Source organism: Trachemys scripta, chromosome 9, assembly GCF_013100865.1.
Source record: "Trachemys scripta elegans isolate TJP31775 chromosome 9, CAS_Tse_1.0, whole genome shotgun sequence".
Lineage (NCBI taxonomy): Eukaryota > Metazoa > Chordata > Testudines > Emydidae > Trachemys > Trachemys scripta.
This window is the reverse complement of record NC_048306.1, coordinates 76,042,466-76,058,870: the sequence shown is the minus strand read 5'-3', so window position 1 is coordinate 76,058,870 and position 16,405 is coordinate 76,042,466. Positions and strand designations below refer to the sequence as shown.

The 16,405-nt window shown below is 42.9% G+C and overlaps 1 protein-coding gene across 2 annotated transcripts in view; it reads right to left on the bottom strand.

Annotated features, from left to right (window-relative positions):
* Positions 1-3,620: 3,620 nt before the first annotated feature.
* LOC117883374 (mast cell carboxypeptidase A-like) overlaps positions 3,621-16,405 on the bottom strand; it is a 21,761-nt gene continuing 8,976 nt past the window's right edge. The window contains exons 6-11 of one of the 2 annotated variants that reach the window (XM_034782636.1): positions 15,047-15,148; positions 13,556-13,666; positions 9,064-9,154; positions 8,679-8,884; positions 6,336-6,420; positions 3,621-4,086 (exon numbers count right to left, since the gene is read on the bottom strand). In XM_034782636.1, the coding sequence (XP_034638527.1) occupies positions 3,899-4,086; positions 6,336-6,420; positions 8,679-8,884; positions 9,064-9,154; positions 13,556-13,666; positions 15,047-15,148 (783 nt within the window). In that variant the 3' untranslated portion in view covers positions 3,621-3,898. Of the gene's footprint in view, positions 4,087-6,331; positions 6,421-8,678; positions 8,885-9,063; positions 9,155-13,555; positions 13,667-15,046; positions 15,149-16,405 lie in introns of both variants that reach the window. The other variant, XM_034782635.1, reaches the window with a different exon arrangement.

Genomic DNA, 16,405 nt, shown 5'->3' with positions numbered 1-16,405 from the left:
TCCAGTCGCAGTCTCTAGTACTGGTACATCTATCCTTAGGGATTTTGATGAATTCTGGAGCAGAAACTTGCTAGGGTTTTGCAGCTGATTTTGGTCTCAGGTAAATTGGTTGCTGTATCTAAGATTCTGCTCTGTCTGGTTAGTTTGCACTGCTCTAGAGTCCATTGGCAGTTAGACCTATTGTCTGGATCTTCTTCTGAAAGTCAAGGTTAGGCCTGGCTGTGGGTTGTGTGCTACTCACTGTCTGTATTCAGACGGCCTCTTCTCCTGAGGCCAGCCGCCTGATCAATGATAGCCCATCTGGGCCCATTGTCTATTAGCTAAATTTCTGTACCAGATCTGTCATGGCCCCTTCTTATTGATAAGCCAGAATGCAAATAGTTGTCACTTGCTAACTCTTCTCTTGCCTAGACTTCCTGGACTCAGCTGGCCTGGTTAAGCTGTATGTTCCCTTTTTCCCCTGGTCTGCTTCTCTCGCCAACCATTTTCTAGTCTGTGAGAACAGGCAGGGCAGGAAAGCAGACTATTTTGTCCTTTCTACTTCCAGACCCCGCATGCTCTCCCAACTGCAGTTTTGCTGCTTCCTGTCAACTGAAGTAATTTCAAACCAACTATTTCAGTGATGTCCAGCCAGGATAGACCATCCCTGGTTGCTGAGGGAACACTGTTGTCTCCCTTACTTTAATATAATGGGCAACCACTATTTCCTGTAGCCCAAGAATAGGGCTACATAGAGTCAAGGCCAGGAGGGACTACCAGATCATCTAGCCCGACCTCCTATATATCGCAGAACACCAACACCACCCAACGCCTGCACAATAAATCCGACAACTGAAATTAGACCAAAATATTACAGCCCACAAGAGACTAGGACTCAAGGTGGCTTCCTCACCACCTCCTTTGCTACATTTTCATGCCAGCCCATAAAAGATCTGAGAACAAGGGCTGAGAGGTATTCTGAAGTGGCAGCCACCCCCGCAAGAGGGAGCTTAGAGCAGATGCAGCAATCAAGTAAATTTGGGGGGCTTTGGAAAAATCTAACCTGTAACATCTGGGGCAGCTAGGGGTAAGGGCCAAAGCAGAGGGAGACATGAAACGGTGCTAAAGAGAAAAGAGGAAGGGCAGAAGTCTATACTGGGTGTAAATCTAAAATTTAAATCCATGTAGTAGATTAAAATGTAATAAAACACAAGAAGGATTTGGATGATTGACTCCTGACTGCACAAATCACTGAGCTTGTACACTCATAGCTGGTGACACCTCTATGCAGCTGCAGCCCCATGAATAATTTACCTGTTTATTTTTTTTATCTCTATGTATTTATGGCACAGTAGGTTGTCATGGTATCTGAGCATGAAAATAGAGGAAATTGGCCTTTGTTAGCCTTGGAATTATAGTAACTGGTCTTCAGTATATATACATGTCTGAAAGCATCTGAGAGAGCACCATTCCTAACAACTTAGGCTGTTGTGGCAAAACCTGCCCACAGAGTGTCACTGTTGATCCAATTTAGACTATTCTCCGGCAGTGGAAGATATATAAATAGAAGCAAAATTGTGAAATATTTCTTGTGTCAGTCGTCACCTGAACTCTCAAGACCTCCTCTCGGACTCTGTGTGATAAATATCTGTTGAATGTTGGTTCCCAAATGTGCTGCTCCCCTATTATAAGCACCTTAGAATTCTTTTTCTTGTTCAAAGCCTATGGCTTCCCAGAATGGTGTTCTAATGAAAATGGTATGTACAGCTGTGTCACAGGTTTGCCATATCTCATTAAGCTTGATGCTGTATGTGCACTTGAGAGCACAACTCCCACTGAGGTCAGTGGCTGCAGAATAAGGCCCATCAAGTGCTTGTATGACACATGCAAGTAAACTTGTCCATCATACAGTTGCGACGATTCTGCCATTATAGCTAATATGGAGAGTTGTTGTAGCTTTGTTGGTCCCAGGATATTAGAGAGACAAGGTGGACAAGAGCATAGTGATTGTCTGGTTTCACCCACATAGTTGCTATTGGGGCATTTAGTGCACTGGAGGAGGTGCCCCACATACTGTTCTAGGTGCGTGTAGGAGCCACGGATCTTGAAAGGTGTGTTGGGTGAGTGTGCGTTGATCATTGAACAGTGGAGCTATGTCTGCAGGTTTTGCATCTGTTGTTCTGCCAGTGTCTGGTGAACATTCAAACAACCCCCAACCAGGGGCGGTGGGTCACATAGGCCGGGGGAGTCTGTGCTTTCCCAAACAGCCAGGCGCAGCCCCACCCCCTGCTTACCACCGCTCCCTTTGGCTCTAGTCCTCCAGCCCCCAGTGCTCTGGCTTGGGCTGGGGAGAGTGGGGCCACGTGCTGCCCACCCTCCAGGGCTCGGGGGGCTGCAGCCGCCTGCCCTCCCTCACTTGAGTTAGTTTCCCAGACTGAAGAAGAGCTCTGCGTAAGCTCAAAAGCTTGTCTCTCTCACCAACAGAAGTTGTTCCAAGAAAAGATATTACCTCACCCACCTTGTCTCTCTCTTATAGCTAATACTTCAGTAACAAAGCGACTGAAAACATGGACAACATGGACATACTGAGGGAGCAACTCCCCCTGCTGTTACTGCACTTGGCTGCATGTCCTCAGTGATTTGTTCCTAGCATATCACATTCCTGCTCCACTAGTTGAGATCCTGGGGTGCCAGGGTATAGGGCACTGCAGTGAGCTGTATGCTCAGTACTCATTTGGTCTGATTTCTTCTACATTTACTCTTGTGTTTGTGTTGGCTTCCTGTATGTGGATGACTGTTATGTCTCCCCAGCACAGACACCATGCTGGGTGGACAGCTGCAGGGAGGCGGGGGAGTGTCTCAAAGCTGATACAGTTTACTCATTGTTTTTGAAGTGCTGCCCTTCCATCGACCAACCAAATGCAAACCAAAATAGCCCCGAAATCTTACATTGCCTGAGGCAGCATTAACTCTCAATGGGATATTCATGTGGTTATTCACAGGACCAACAGGGGATGGTGTTAGTGAAAGCATCTTTGTCCCAGCTGTTCCCTCTCAAAACCCAAGGAGCTCGGTACTCCTGGTACACCAGTGTAACAGTTTCCACTGTGTCCCATGCTGGGGAGATGATTCTCCCTCACTCCAACAGTGAAGGGGCTCCACTTCACCTAGGGTGACCAGATGTCCTGATTTTATAGGGACAGTCCCGATTTTTGGGGCTTTTTCTTATATAGGCACCTATTACCCACCCACCTCCTGACCCGATTTTTCACACTTGCTATCTGGTCATCCTAACTCCACCCACGTTGGATTTTCGCCATTCACCTAAGTGGAGGGAATCAGCTGGGCCCATTAATCTAACTGTTTTATGTTCATAGTAGGCTAAAAATCATATGGGTGGGTTCCTATAGCCCAAGGCGCAAAATAAAATACAGGAAATCTGGAATTGGAAGTGAAAGATTAGTTGACTTTTTTTGTAAATTAATGTAAAACAGGTGCCCCAAATGCTCTGTATCCCAATTTCCTCACCTGTAAAGGGGAGTTGGACATTTTAAAATTTCCAGAAAAAATGGGGGAAAATGTCTTTTTAAAAATGTTTTGTTTTTTCAACCAGTTCTACTAATTAATGGATTTCAATGGGACTATTCATGTGCTTAAATTTAGGCACATGCTTAAGAACCTTATTGAATCTGGGCTTAAGAATGAGAAGTGCTCTTATGCTCAATATTAGTGTTATTCTTGAACTCAATTTCTGTTGGCTTATTTTAAAAACTTGTTTATTGGTTTGTAAATATCAGCGGTAGGTCAGCAAATGCTACTAATAGGTACTGTTTTTTCTTCTATGGGTTGAAAGTGGCTCTGAAGGGAATAAATTTCTAACTATTTGAAAGCAAAATATGCTCTGTACATATGGCAAGAGTCATGAAGCATAATTGAGGATATAATTGGCAATAGACTTGACTGCCAGCATAGTCTCCTTACAAGTTGACTTTATCTTAGATTCAGGGAGGAGAAAACCATATCTGCCCTTGTCACGGAGCTCAAAGACGAAGGAGTATTTGATGCCCTCATCATAAGCCCAGTCCACAGAGCTACCAGAAGTAGGGTCTGTAAAACATACAATATTGGCATAATTAGTTGGTACTACAGAAACATAGTGACAGGAGAAAAGGGGCAAAAAACCATTTTAAATAGAAGGGTGTGTGTGTCAGAGGGATGGGGAGGTCATTGAGATTATTATTATTGTGTATATAGCACCTTAATGTGCTAGGCACTTAGTAGTCAAGCATGAGGACAAGGTCCCTGCCCAGAAGAGCTTGCAGGAGTATGTATTAGACTAGTAAGTAAAAGGACTGAACTATATGAGGGGAGGATCTGGCTCAGAGATTTTACTTCATTTCCTGTGTTATTCTTTTAATCTAAAATAACAGTACTTTTGACCAAAAGCATATTGAATATGGGAAGTGTAACAATAGGATGATATCTAAACAAAGACAAATTCATTCAGAGATAGTGAAGAAGTCCTTCTGTCTAAAAAGAATTTAAAACAAAACCAAATGAAAAGGTATAGTGTCTACTTACGGGAAAGTGGGAGGCTACTCTTCCAATAATGACAAGAGGAAGAATTTGGGTCACAATTTTTATGGAAATACTGTAGTATTTTTATGGAAATACTGTTGAAGATAGTGGCAGGAAAAGGTCTGATTTTTCTAACGCTGGTGGAATGAGTGACAGTTGCAGTGTTTACTGTGTTGTTTTCCACTGGAACTGGGCAAGGACTTAACAGATAGATGCTTAAAAAGCATCATGTGCCAAAACAAGCTTTCTGTTTGAAAGATATAATCTCCAGAGCAAAATCATAAGTCACATAGTTCAATGTACCACCCTCTCTGTTTTCATGCAAGACCATGTAATGTTTTGATTCACCAGACTGAATGAAGAGCCTATTCTCAAAACCATGCTGACATCTTCATAACAAGTTTGCTAATGCTGATGACAAGAATACACACTTAGCAAACGATGGTAGGTTGGCTTACATGCAGTAAGAAAACAAAATCAGCATTTGCCAAATAAAAAGGATAAAACTAATGTTGATTTCAAGCTTCTAGACTTTTTTACAAACAGTGGAAAGTTACATAAAAAAGAAAACCTATTTGGATACTTGACAGTATCCCACTAATACGATCCATGTTCCTTATGGTGGACAGGCTTGCAAAATTGACATTTTAATTCCAATCATTACCATAGTAAACGTAAATAATAAAACAAGTAAACAGCCCACTTGAACTGTTGGCCTTTGCTGTTACAGCCTAGAACTCCTTTGTATTTTTTTTAAAAAAGCTTTTGCTCAGTGAATTTATTTGCCAAGGGTGTTTGGGTTCTCTCATTTACTATGCTTTAATTTGCAAACTTAAATGCTAGCAGCATATAGTGAAATGTCTTTCCTGGCCAAAATACATTTTGGATCCTGAATCTTGCTGTAAAATTATATTTGGCTACCTCACATCTTTGCATGACAATTGTGCACTAAACCGGCTCCTTTTTAGGTGATCAAAATATTGGTGAATTTGCATTCTTTATTATAATTTTTAATGTAATTTTCCACTCTTCTTCTCAGGTAGAGACAAACATGGCAAAACCTGGCCTTCATGCTGTATTTCTTCCATCAGATCCAACTATAGATCTCACAAACACTGTGCACAATTGTGTCTGAGAGAGCTGGACCAGAGGAACATACTGTCCTTTACATGGGTCTTTCCCATATAGGAGAGAAGAAAATCCTTATCTTCCAGTGGGTAAGGCACATTAAGTGGTGTGTGTGTGTGTGTGTGTGTGTGTGTGTGTGTGTGTGTGTTAGATGGGGCAGCAAGATAAGGCACATTAAGTGTGTGTGTGTGCGTGCGTGTGTTGGCTCCCTTTGATCCCTTCTGCCTTCTTGGCTATCAGAGAGTTTACCTTGCTCCAGAAAATTTTCCTCTGGAGGGATAACTATGAAAGCAGGAAAGTTCATTTAATTAAAGTTAAAGCTGATGGGGTTAATACTAATGTCCTACAGGTTCGATTGGACAGAGAGTAGCCACCCCACACTTCCTGACCATCCCCTCCCCAGCTACAGATTTAGCATCTCCCCTGCGGTCAGGGAAGGGAGTGAGGTATGGTATGCAGAGGCAACACTCCTCACTGCCTTGACCTTGCCAGCCCCCAGTTGGGAGTCTCCCAGGTTTTATTCCCTCTCTCTTTGGAGGTGGAAGGGGCAGCAAGTCCCTGTATTACTAAACAACTTTGGTATGAGTGGTTTGTGTTCATAACGAGATGCAATTGAATACATGTAAAAGAAAATGGATTCAGATACCTACAGATTAGAGTGGCCGATGCACCATATTCATATTTTGTACCATACAGGCTGGATAAAGCTTCCACGGCTGCCTTTGCAACTTCAGTCTGGTTTTCAAAAGGAAGAATGAGAGAGAATGAAAAGGAGAGCTAGTTGTTTGGAGATTTAAATACTTTGAGCAAATGCCATGAAAGCATATTTGTTTGGTGAACAAAGTCTGTCTTCTTAACAATTAGAACATTCCTGCCTCTTTCTGCCTGTACTCTCAGAGAACATTACATCATAACTATGGAAAGATACATTGGCTCTTATGTGTAAAAGTTGTTATTGGTAACTAGGGGCTCAGTCCTGCACCTAGTGAAATCAACAAGAGTTTTGCTATTGATTTCAGCAGAGCGGGATTGAGTTTCATCTCCACACATGGCATCTGGCAGGTGATACTGTAAGAATGGGGGTAGATTACGTTATTCTTAAATTACAAATTAAGTTCAAAGCAAAAGTGGCCAAGGAAATGTTCATCAAGGAATCACTTATTCTGTGGCATCATTCAGTAGCTTTTGGAAGAAGGATTACAAAGATTGAGGGGCTCGGTAATTGGATGAGGATCCTTTTGTATTACTCCAGTTCTGCATTGGTGTTACTCCTTTGGAGTTAACTTGGAATAAAACTGCAGTAGTGCCTCAGGCCTAAATCACTGGTTTGAATGTGGCACAAATTGGTAGAGTAGTGAAAGATTAGACATTTGTTGTTGTTTAGTGGCGAGTTTTATTTTTCATTTGGTGGATTTAGGATATTTCCTATCATGTCCAAACCACAAATGCCATTGTGGCAGTCTTACTTGAGAGGTTAAGGACTCAGAAAGCAGGCCTCTATCCCTATCGAGGAGCTTGCTCTAGATCAGCCCATCACCTTTCTAAATTCACTTAAGGAACAATTACTATAAAATCTGATATTTAACAGGAGATGATCACCTGCATCTGGCAAATAGAGAAATGGGGCAAAAGCAGCTAATTAAAAGGTCTAGCCAATCTAATAATCATGGCTTTGTTGTTGGATTGCCTAGCTAAGCAAGCAGCTGAAGGAGACACTTACATTGGAGGGCTGGGTATATATATATATATATATATATATATATATTGGGTGGGCATTTAGAGAGGGTGTAGTTTGGAGCTTGTTAAATTTGACAGCGATCCTGTAAGAAAAGGTTGAGTTTGGCTGCAAATGTAGAGAGGGGTCTGATCTCCTCCTCTGAGGTGCTGATGGATGACTGTGTAGATAACAGGAGCAGAGCTGGTTGGATAATGGGGAGGGAGGAAACCACAAGTAACTTGAAGTTGTGTTTATTCCACATGTTTTGAAAAGAAATGTTTTTGATTATTTGAAATATTTCACAATATTTGTTGAAAACAGAATATGGAAAAAACTAAGTTATCTTATTTTCCCTATTTCTCCCTCTTTCCTCTTTCCACCTTTATTTCCTTCTCCTATTTTGCCTCTAAAAAAGAAAAAATACTAAATTGAAAAGAAAACAAGAAAAAGAAAAACTGACTAAATGTTTCATTTTCCAATTCCATAAAAAATATAAGCAAATAAAGATGTGAAATTTTTACATTTTAATAAAAGTCATTGATTTTTTTTTAAAAGTTTCAGTTGAAAAATTTTCACCAGCTTTAAATGGGAGTTGAAGGCACACAAGAACCCACGTGAAGGTCTCAATATCTAAGGGCATGTCTACATTACGTGCTGGATTGATGGGCAGCGACTGATCCAGCAGGGGTCGATTTATCACCTCTAGTCTAGACGCAATAAATCAACTGCTGAGCGCTCTCCCGTCGACTCCGGCACTCCACCGGAGCGAGAAGCACAGGCGGAGTAGACGTGGGAGTGTCAGCCGTCGACTTACCACAGTGAAGACACGGTGGTAAGTAGATCCAAGTACACCTTTACCCTGATATAACACGAATTTGGATAGAACGTGGTAAAGCAGCGCTCCGGGAGGGCGGGGCTGTGCACTCTGGTGGATCAAAGCAAGTTCGATATAATGCGGTTTCACCTATAACGCGGTAAGATTTTTTGGTTCCCGAGGACAGCGTTATATCGGGGTAGAGGTGTACGTTGACTTTAGCTACATTATTCACGTATCTGAAGTTGCATAACTTAGATCGATCTCCCCCCGGCCAGTGTAGACCAGGCCTCAGAGGACTGGATTCATAGTTTCCAAAAGTTTACATGAGTAAGCTACCCAAGCTGATTCTGATTTCATTTATCCTGGTATAAATCATGAGTAGCTCTGCTGAAGTCAGTGATGTGTGAGATCAAATTCAGCCCTTACAAACTCATCATGGGTCTATTTTTCTCTACATACCAGTTCACTGTGATTAGGTGCTTTATGGAAAGTATAGCCATAAGGGAACAACAGCATCTGAGAATAAGCATGGATGGTCAGGTACGCCTTGATGGAAGATAGGTGGTTACGAATGAAGGTGGCAACAGCTTTAGTCTCATCCTCTGACTCTGGTGCAGGTCCATAGTAGGTTTCATCACATGGGTCATCTGAGATGAAACCAGTAGCTGCAAATAAGATTTGTATTCACAGTTTATCATTATTTGAATTACAGCCTAAATTTAGTTAAGTGTTAATTGGACTATTAAACTTCTTCATTTTCATTGACTGACCAATTTACCCACATCATCAACCAACTCCTGCTGATTAGTTTTAATAACTTCTTTATTTTAGTTAAATTACTTACTGCCCCACGCAGCAGCAAAGTTCCTGTTCAGGTCAGTGCCAATGCAGTTGGTGCTGGAGTTTTTGGAACGGTTCTTTCTCCACATGCGATCCTGCAAGACAAAATGATTGAAATATTTAAACCTCATCTTCCTTATTTTCTCAGATTGGGCACATTGTGAAAAGTAAAAATGGATTCAGAACTTGTCTAAAATCTACATGGTTAACATCTTATTTATTTTATCTTTAAAATAAAAGATAATACCAGTCAAAGGAAAAACAGTCCACTGGGAATGCACAGCTAATTAATTTTTCCTGTGTCAGTCTGAGTCTCCAAAGCATGAACTGTACCTCAAGTCTACAATGTGTTAGCAAAGAACTGAACAATTAAAACAGGCATTTTTCTCCCCATTTGCTTGGATTTCAGTTCCCAGCTGGCTGTATATGATGGTTTCAAGTAACTATAAACACAGGGCCTGATGTGACTGCAGATAAAGTACTGAGAGCTGCAGAGAATACAAAGAGAAAGCATCCTGTTCTGATCTTAGAACAATCTATCATATTTGAGAAGCAATGAAGTAATTATTAATGGGTGAAATTCATATATACTCCCTGCTCCATGTAACCCATGTAATCAAGCTTGTATAGGGGCAGGGGATAGAATCTACCCCGCACAGCCAGTCCATGGACTGCAACACAGCGCGGCCCCCACTGTTGTCTGAAGAAGGGGCACAGCTTTTGGTGTCCCCTATGCATGGGGTTGGGGCAATTGGATTGGTGTAAGTGTGGATCAGGTATCGCCATCCCATTCCAACTTAAATAGGATTCTCTGCACCAACCTATTCAGGGCCAGCGTAGAGCCCCACTATGATTAGCAGAAGATGCAAAGGACTGGCTGTGTTACCTCTTCATCCATTTCCCCATCTCCACAAAAGGTCAATGAGGGACTTATATGGTATCAAGGACTTTGATTAAGCCCTCCTACTTTACCTGGGTTAATTTTATCCTAAGGTTTTGGTAGTGACATGAACTAAAAATAAAAAACCTATGATCCTCTATATGGAAAATGATGTGATTCTCAGTCTTGAACAAGAACATAAAAAAGCCATATTGGCTCAGAGCAATGATCCGTGTAGCCCTGTAGCCTATCTTCTGACAGTGGCCGGTGCCAGATGCTTCAAAGGGAATGAATGGAACAGGACTATTTTGAGTGATTCAGTTCCTGTCGTCCAGGCCAAGCTTCTGGCAGTTGGAGGTTTAGGGACCTCCAGAGCATGGGGTTGCATCCCTGACCATCTTGGCTAGTAGCCATTGATGGACCTATCCACCATGAACTTATCTAATTCATTTTTTGAACCCAGTTATACTTTTGGCCTTCACAATGTCCCCTGGCAATGAGTTCCACAGATTGACTGTGCATTGTGTGCAGAAGTACTTCCTTTTGCTTGTTTTTAAAGCTGCTGCCTCTTAATTTATTCAGGTGACTCCTAGTTCCTGTGTTATGCAACTAGGTAAACAACACTTCCTTATTTAATTTCTCCACAACATTCATGATTTTATAGACCTCTACCATATCCCCCCCTAGTTGGTCTCTTTTCTAAGCTGAACAGCCCCATTCTTTTTAATTGCTCCCCATATGTAAGCTGTTCCAGTCCCCTACTCATTTTTGTTGCCCTTCTGTGTACTTTTCCCAATTCTAATACATCTTTTTTGAGATGGGGTGACCAGAACTGCACACAATATTTAAGATGTGTGTCTACCATGGATTTATATAGTGGCATTATTATATTTTCAGTCTTATTATCTATCCCTTTCCTAATGGTTCCTAATATCCTAATAACAACTAGATCTTCCTTGGGTGATAACAGTTAACTTAGACCCCATCATTTTGTATGTATAGTTGTGATAATTTTTTCCAACATGCATTACTTTACACTAGAGGGAAGCTTTGGCAATCTAAGGGAATCCTGGGTCTATTAAACAGTTTGTTACAGTATTGTACTCTAAGAACATAACATAAGAACATAAGAATGGCCATACTGGGTCAGACCAAAGGTCCATCCAGCCCAATATCCTGTCTACCGACAGTGGCCAATGCCAGCTGTCCCAGAGGGAGTGAACCTAACAGGTAATGATCAAGTGATCTCCTGCCATCCATCTCCAACCTCTGACAAACAGAGCTAGGGACACCATTCCTTACCCATCCTGGCTAATAGCCATTAATGGACTTAACCTCCATGAATTTATCTAGTTCTCTTTTAAATCCTAGTCCCTAGCCTTCACAACCTCCTCAGGCAAGGAGTTCCACAGGTTGACTGGGCGCTGTGTGATAAAGAATTTCCTTTTATTTGTTTTAAACCTGCTGCCCATTAATTTCATTTGGTGGCCCCCTAGTTCTTATATTATGGGAACAAGTAAATAACTTTTCCTTATTCACTTTCTCCACACTACTCATGATTTTATATACCTCTATCATATCCCCCCTTAGTCTCCTCGTTTCCAAACTGAAAAGTCCTAGCCTCTTTAATCTCGCCTCATATGGGACCCGTTCCAAACCCCTAATCATTTTAGTTGCCCTTCTCTGAACCTTTTCTAATGCCAGTATATCTTTTTTGAGATGAGGAGACCACATCTGTACGCAGTATTGAAGATGTGGGCGTACCGTGGATTTATATAAAGGCAACAAGATATTCTCCAACTTATTCTCTATCCCTTTTTAATGATTCCTAACATCCTGTTTGCTTTTTTGACTGCCGTTGCACACTGCGTGGACAGAGAACTATCCACAATGACGCCAAGATCTCTTTCCTGATTAGTTGTAGCTAAATTAGCCCCCATCATATTGTATGTATAGTTGGGGTTATTTTTTCCAATGTGCATTACTTTACATTTAGACACATTAAATTTCATTTGCCATTTTGTTGCCCAATCACTTAGTTTTGTGAGATCTTTTTGAAGTTCTTCACAGTCTGCTTTGGTCTTAACTATCTTGAGCAGTTTAGTATTGTCTGCAAACTTTGCCACCTCACTGTTTACCCCTTTCTCCAGATCATTTATCAATAAATTGAATAGGATTGGTCCTAGGACTGACCCTTGGGGAACACCACTAGTTAACCCTCTCCATTCTGAAAATTTACCATTAATTCCTAATTCCTTTGTTCCCTGTCTTTTAACCAGTTCTCAGTCCATGAAAGGATCTTCGCTCTTATCCCATGACAACTTAATTTACGTAAGAGCCTTTGGTGAGGGACCTTGTCAAAGGCTTTCTGGAAATCTAAGTACACTATGTCCACTGGATCCCCCTTGTCCACATGTTTTTTGACCCCTTTAAAGAACTCTAATAGATTAGTAAGGCATGATTTCCCTTTACAGAAACCATGTTGACTTTTGCCCAACAAGTTATGTTCTTCTATGTGTCTGACAATTTTATTCGTTACTATTGTTTCAACTAATTTGCCCGGTACTCACGTTAGACTTATCGGTCTGTAATTGCCAGGATCACCTCTAGAGCCCTTTTTAAATATTGGCGTTACATTAGCTATCTTCCAGTCGTTGGGTACAGAAGCCAATTTAAAGGACAGGTTACAAACCATAGTTAATAATTCTGCAATTTCATCTTCGAGTTCTTTCAGAACTCCTGGGTGAACGCCATCTGGTCCTGGTGACTTGTTCCTGTTAAGTTTATCAATTAATTTAACAAAACCTCCTCTAATGACACTTCAATCTGTGACAATTGCTCAGATTTGTGACCTATAAAGGACGGCTCAGGTTTGGGAATCTCCCTAACATCCGCAGCCGTGAAGACTGAAGCAAAGAATTCATTTAGTTTCTCCGCAATGACTTTACTGTCTTTAAGTGCTCCTTTTGTATCTCGATTGTCCAGGGGCCCCACTGGTTGTTTAGCAGGCTTCCTGCTTCTGATGTACTTAAAAAACATTTTGTTATTACCTTTTGAGTTTTTGGCTAGCTGTTGTTCAAACTCCTTTTTGGCTTTTCTTATTACATTTTTACACTTAATTTGGCAGTGTTTATGCTCCTTTCTATTTACCTCACTAGGATTTGACTTCTGCTTTTTAAAAGATGCCTTTTTATCTCTTACTGCTTTTACATGGTTGTTAAGCCACTGTGGCTCTTTTTTAGTTCTTTTACTGTGTTTTTTAATTTGGGGTATACATTTAAGTTGGGCCTCTATTATGGTGTCTTTGAGAAGTGTCCGTGCAGCTTGCAGGGATTTCACTTTAGTCATGGTACCTTTTAATTTCTGTTTAACTAACCTCCTCATTTTTGCATAGTTCTCCTTTCTGAAATTAAATGTCACAGGGTTGGGCTGTTGAGGTGTTCTTTCCACCACAGGAATGTTAAATGTTATTATATTATGGTCACTATTTCCAAGCGGAATAATAACTTCAAGGTCCTAGAGAGATGTTTTTATTTTAAGTGGGGATGTAAAATCTTTATGACTTTCAGACACTAAAATAGGTGAGCGATAGAAAATAACTAAATGTGGGTAGTACTTGAGTCCAGCTCCAGACATAGCCATCAATGTTGAACACTGGGAGAACATAGAAGTTCAGACTGTCCAATAGATGTGTCATGATCCTGTCCTTCCCATAGGTCCTGGCTGCCTGTAAGAGAGAGACACGTACATAGAAGTATGGTTAGTGCAGTGGGTTTTCAAACTGCAGGTTGCGACCCAGTACTGGGTCGCGGAATGTAAGGTACTGGGTCGCTGCGGCTCTGGTCAGCACTGCTGACTGGGCCGTTAAAAGTCCCGTCAGCAGTGCTGCTCGGCTAAGGCAGGCTAGTTCCTCCCTATTCTGACACTGCGCTGCACCCCGGAAGCGGCCAGCAACAGGTCCGACTCCTAGGTGGGGGGCCGTGGGACTCTGCGCGCTGCCCCAACCTCGAGCACTGCTCCGCACTCCCATTGGCTGGGAACCAGCCAATGAGAGCTGGGGGTGGGGCGGTGCCTGTGGGCGAGAGCCGCATGGAGCCGCTTGCGCGCCTCAGCCTAGGAGCCGGACCTGCTGCTGGCCGCTTCCGGGGTGCAGTGCGGACCACGGTGCCAGGATAGGCAGGAAGCCTGCCTTAGCACCCCCTCTGCACCTCTGACTGGGAGCCGCCCAAGGTAAGTCCGCATCCCAACCCCCTGGCCCCAGCCCTGAGCCTCCCCAAACCCAGAGCTCCCTCTTGCACCCCAAAACCCCTCATCCCCGGCCCCACCCCAGAGCCTGCACCCCCAGCCCAGATCCTTGACCCCCTCTCACACCCCAACCCCTTGCCCCAGCTCAGAGCCCCCTCCCACACCCTGAACCCCTCATTCCTGGCCCCACCCTGCAGCCGTAACCCCCTCACCCCCACTCTCTGCCCCAGCCCTGAGCCCCTCCCAAACCCCTCATCCGCAGCTCTGTTGCGTCACGGGCATCAACAATTTTCTTCAACTGGGTCGCCAGAAAAAAAGTTTGAAAACCACTGGTTTAGTGCAGCTCTGTCCCAGCATTACATTGCTGAAGACTCCACTTATGTAATAAAAAACGACTACACAAAATACAGATGAGCTTCAGCAAACAAGTACTTTAACACAGAATATGCCAAGAGATCAAAAAGATCTTTTTCATTATAAATTTGCCTTTTAATGTAGGCCAAAACCCCAGCCAGCGGGATCTTTTTCAGATCCTGCTTCTCTTACTCCACCCGAACAACAGCCACATCTGAGAAAAGGGGCAAGTCTCCAATTTGGCTTTCTTCTCCTCTCCTACAGAACAGTTATTACAGTCTATGAGGTATCTTTCACATTCCATTTAATTGCTGGGGAAAGGATATTTAGCTACTCTTGGTGGAGCACCCACCATAGGATACAAGTAGTACTCTGTGACAAGTAGTACTCTTTGATAAGTGAGCATGGCTAGGCTACATAACTCCATACAGCAAAGGAAGTAGGCCAGGATATAACCCCTAGCAAAATTCTGGATATGGACTGTCTGAATAAGATCATGTTTGCTCACCTGCTTCACAAACCACTGGCAGAATGCAGGTGAGATCCATTCTCGTGCATGGATCCCACAGTCCATGAAGATGGCCTTCTTCCTGCCGCTCTCCTTCCCAACCTGCTCAAAGACAAAGATGTTACTCTTCTTCATTGTGGAGCTATTCCTCTGTTAACTGGGCCCAGTAGAACCCACAGTGACACTTCTACAAGATAAAACATGCCCCTCTTAGCCTGTGGCCCTTTGAGAGAACTTTACCGAAAAAAAAAGTATCCAAAGTAGTGAATGCTGCACTTTATATTTAGAACATTCAGATCCGATATGAATAGTGATGCCATGAAACCTGCTCCTCTCTTCTGTATGGTAGAAGGAAAATGTCAGTTTAGTTACCTACTATGGAGCTTGCAGCTATATAACTACTATGATCTTGTTTTCTTTTATGGTCGCTTTAAATATCACATAGACTATTGTCTGAAGAAGCAACTGCCATTTTGTGAGACATGAAACATGCTGCTGTCTCATGAAGACTTTACTATTTTTTGTTTTGATTGTTTTCTCGTAACCTACAGTAAGTCATTCACACTGAAAGCATATAGTTTTTGTGTGCAGAAAACTTATCGCGTGTTAAAAATATGGTCTGCAAACTCATTTATTTTGCCCCTAGTCTAAATGGGGTAACTGAGATTCACGACTACTGGGCTTTTAAACCATGGGTATTTTGTGTATGGCTAGAACCCAGTTCACTTTTATACTGGTTGCAGCATTTTTGTATGTCTTTCTCCTCTGACACAGAATTGAAAAGTCTTGATGGGAAATGTTATTTCAAGCAGGATTAACTCCTTATTGGATATCCATTGCTTCAGTATGAGACACAGAAAGTGGCTGGGCCTCTCTTCCACTTCTCTTTCTCTCAGCAACAGAGTCCCTGCGCAGGAGAGGAGTTTCTCCATGGTCCCAAAAGAGGAGGGAAATGCTATGAGAGCAGCACTCCATCCTCACCCCATGGGTGTGATCCATGAGATTTGAGCCCTTCTCACAGAAGTCTTGCCTAAGTAAGGCTTACAGCAGGGGTCAGCAACGTTCGACATGTGGCTCGCCAGGGTAAGCACCCTGGCAGGCCAGGCCAGTTTTATTTACCTTCTGACGCAGCAGGTTCGGCCGATCACGGCCCCCACTGGCCACGGTTCGCCGTCCCGGGCCAATGGGGACGGCGAGAAGCAGCGCAAGCGAGTGATGTTCTGACTGCAGCTTCTCACCGCCCCCATTGGCCCGTGACGGCGAACCGCGGCCAGTGGGGGCCGCCATCGGCCGAACCAGCCGTGTCAGCAGGTAAATAAAACTGGCCGGCCCGCCAGGGTGCTTACCCTGGCGAGCCGC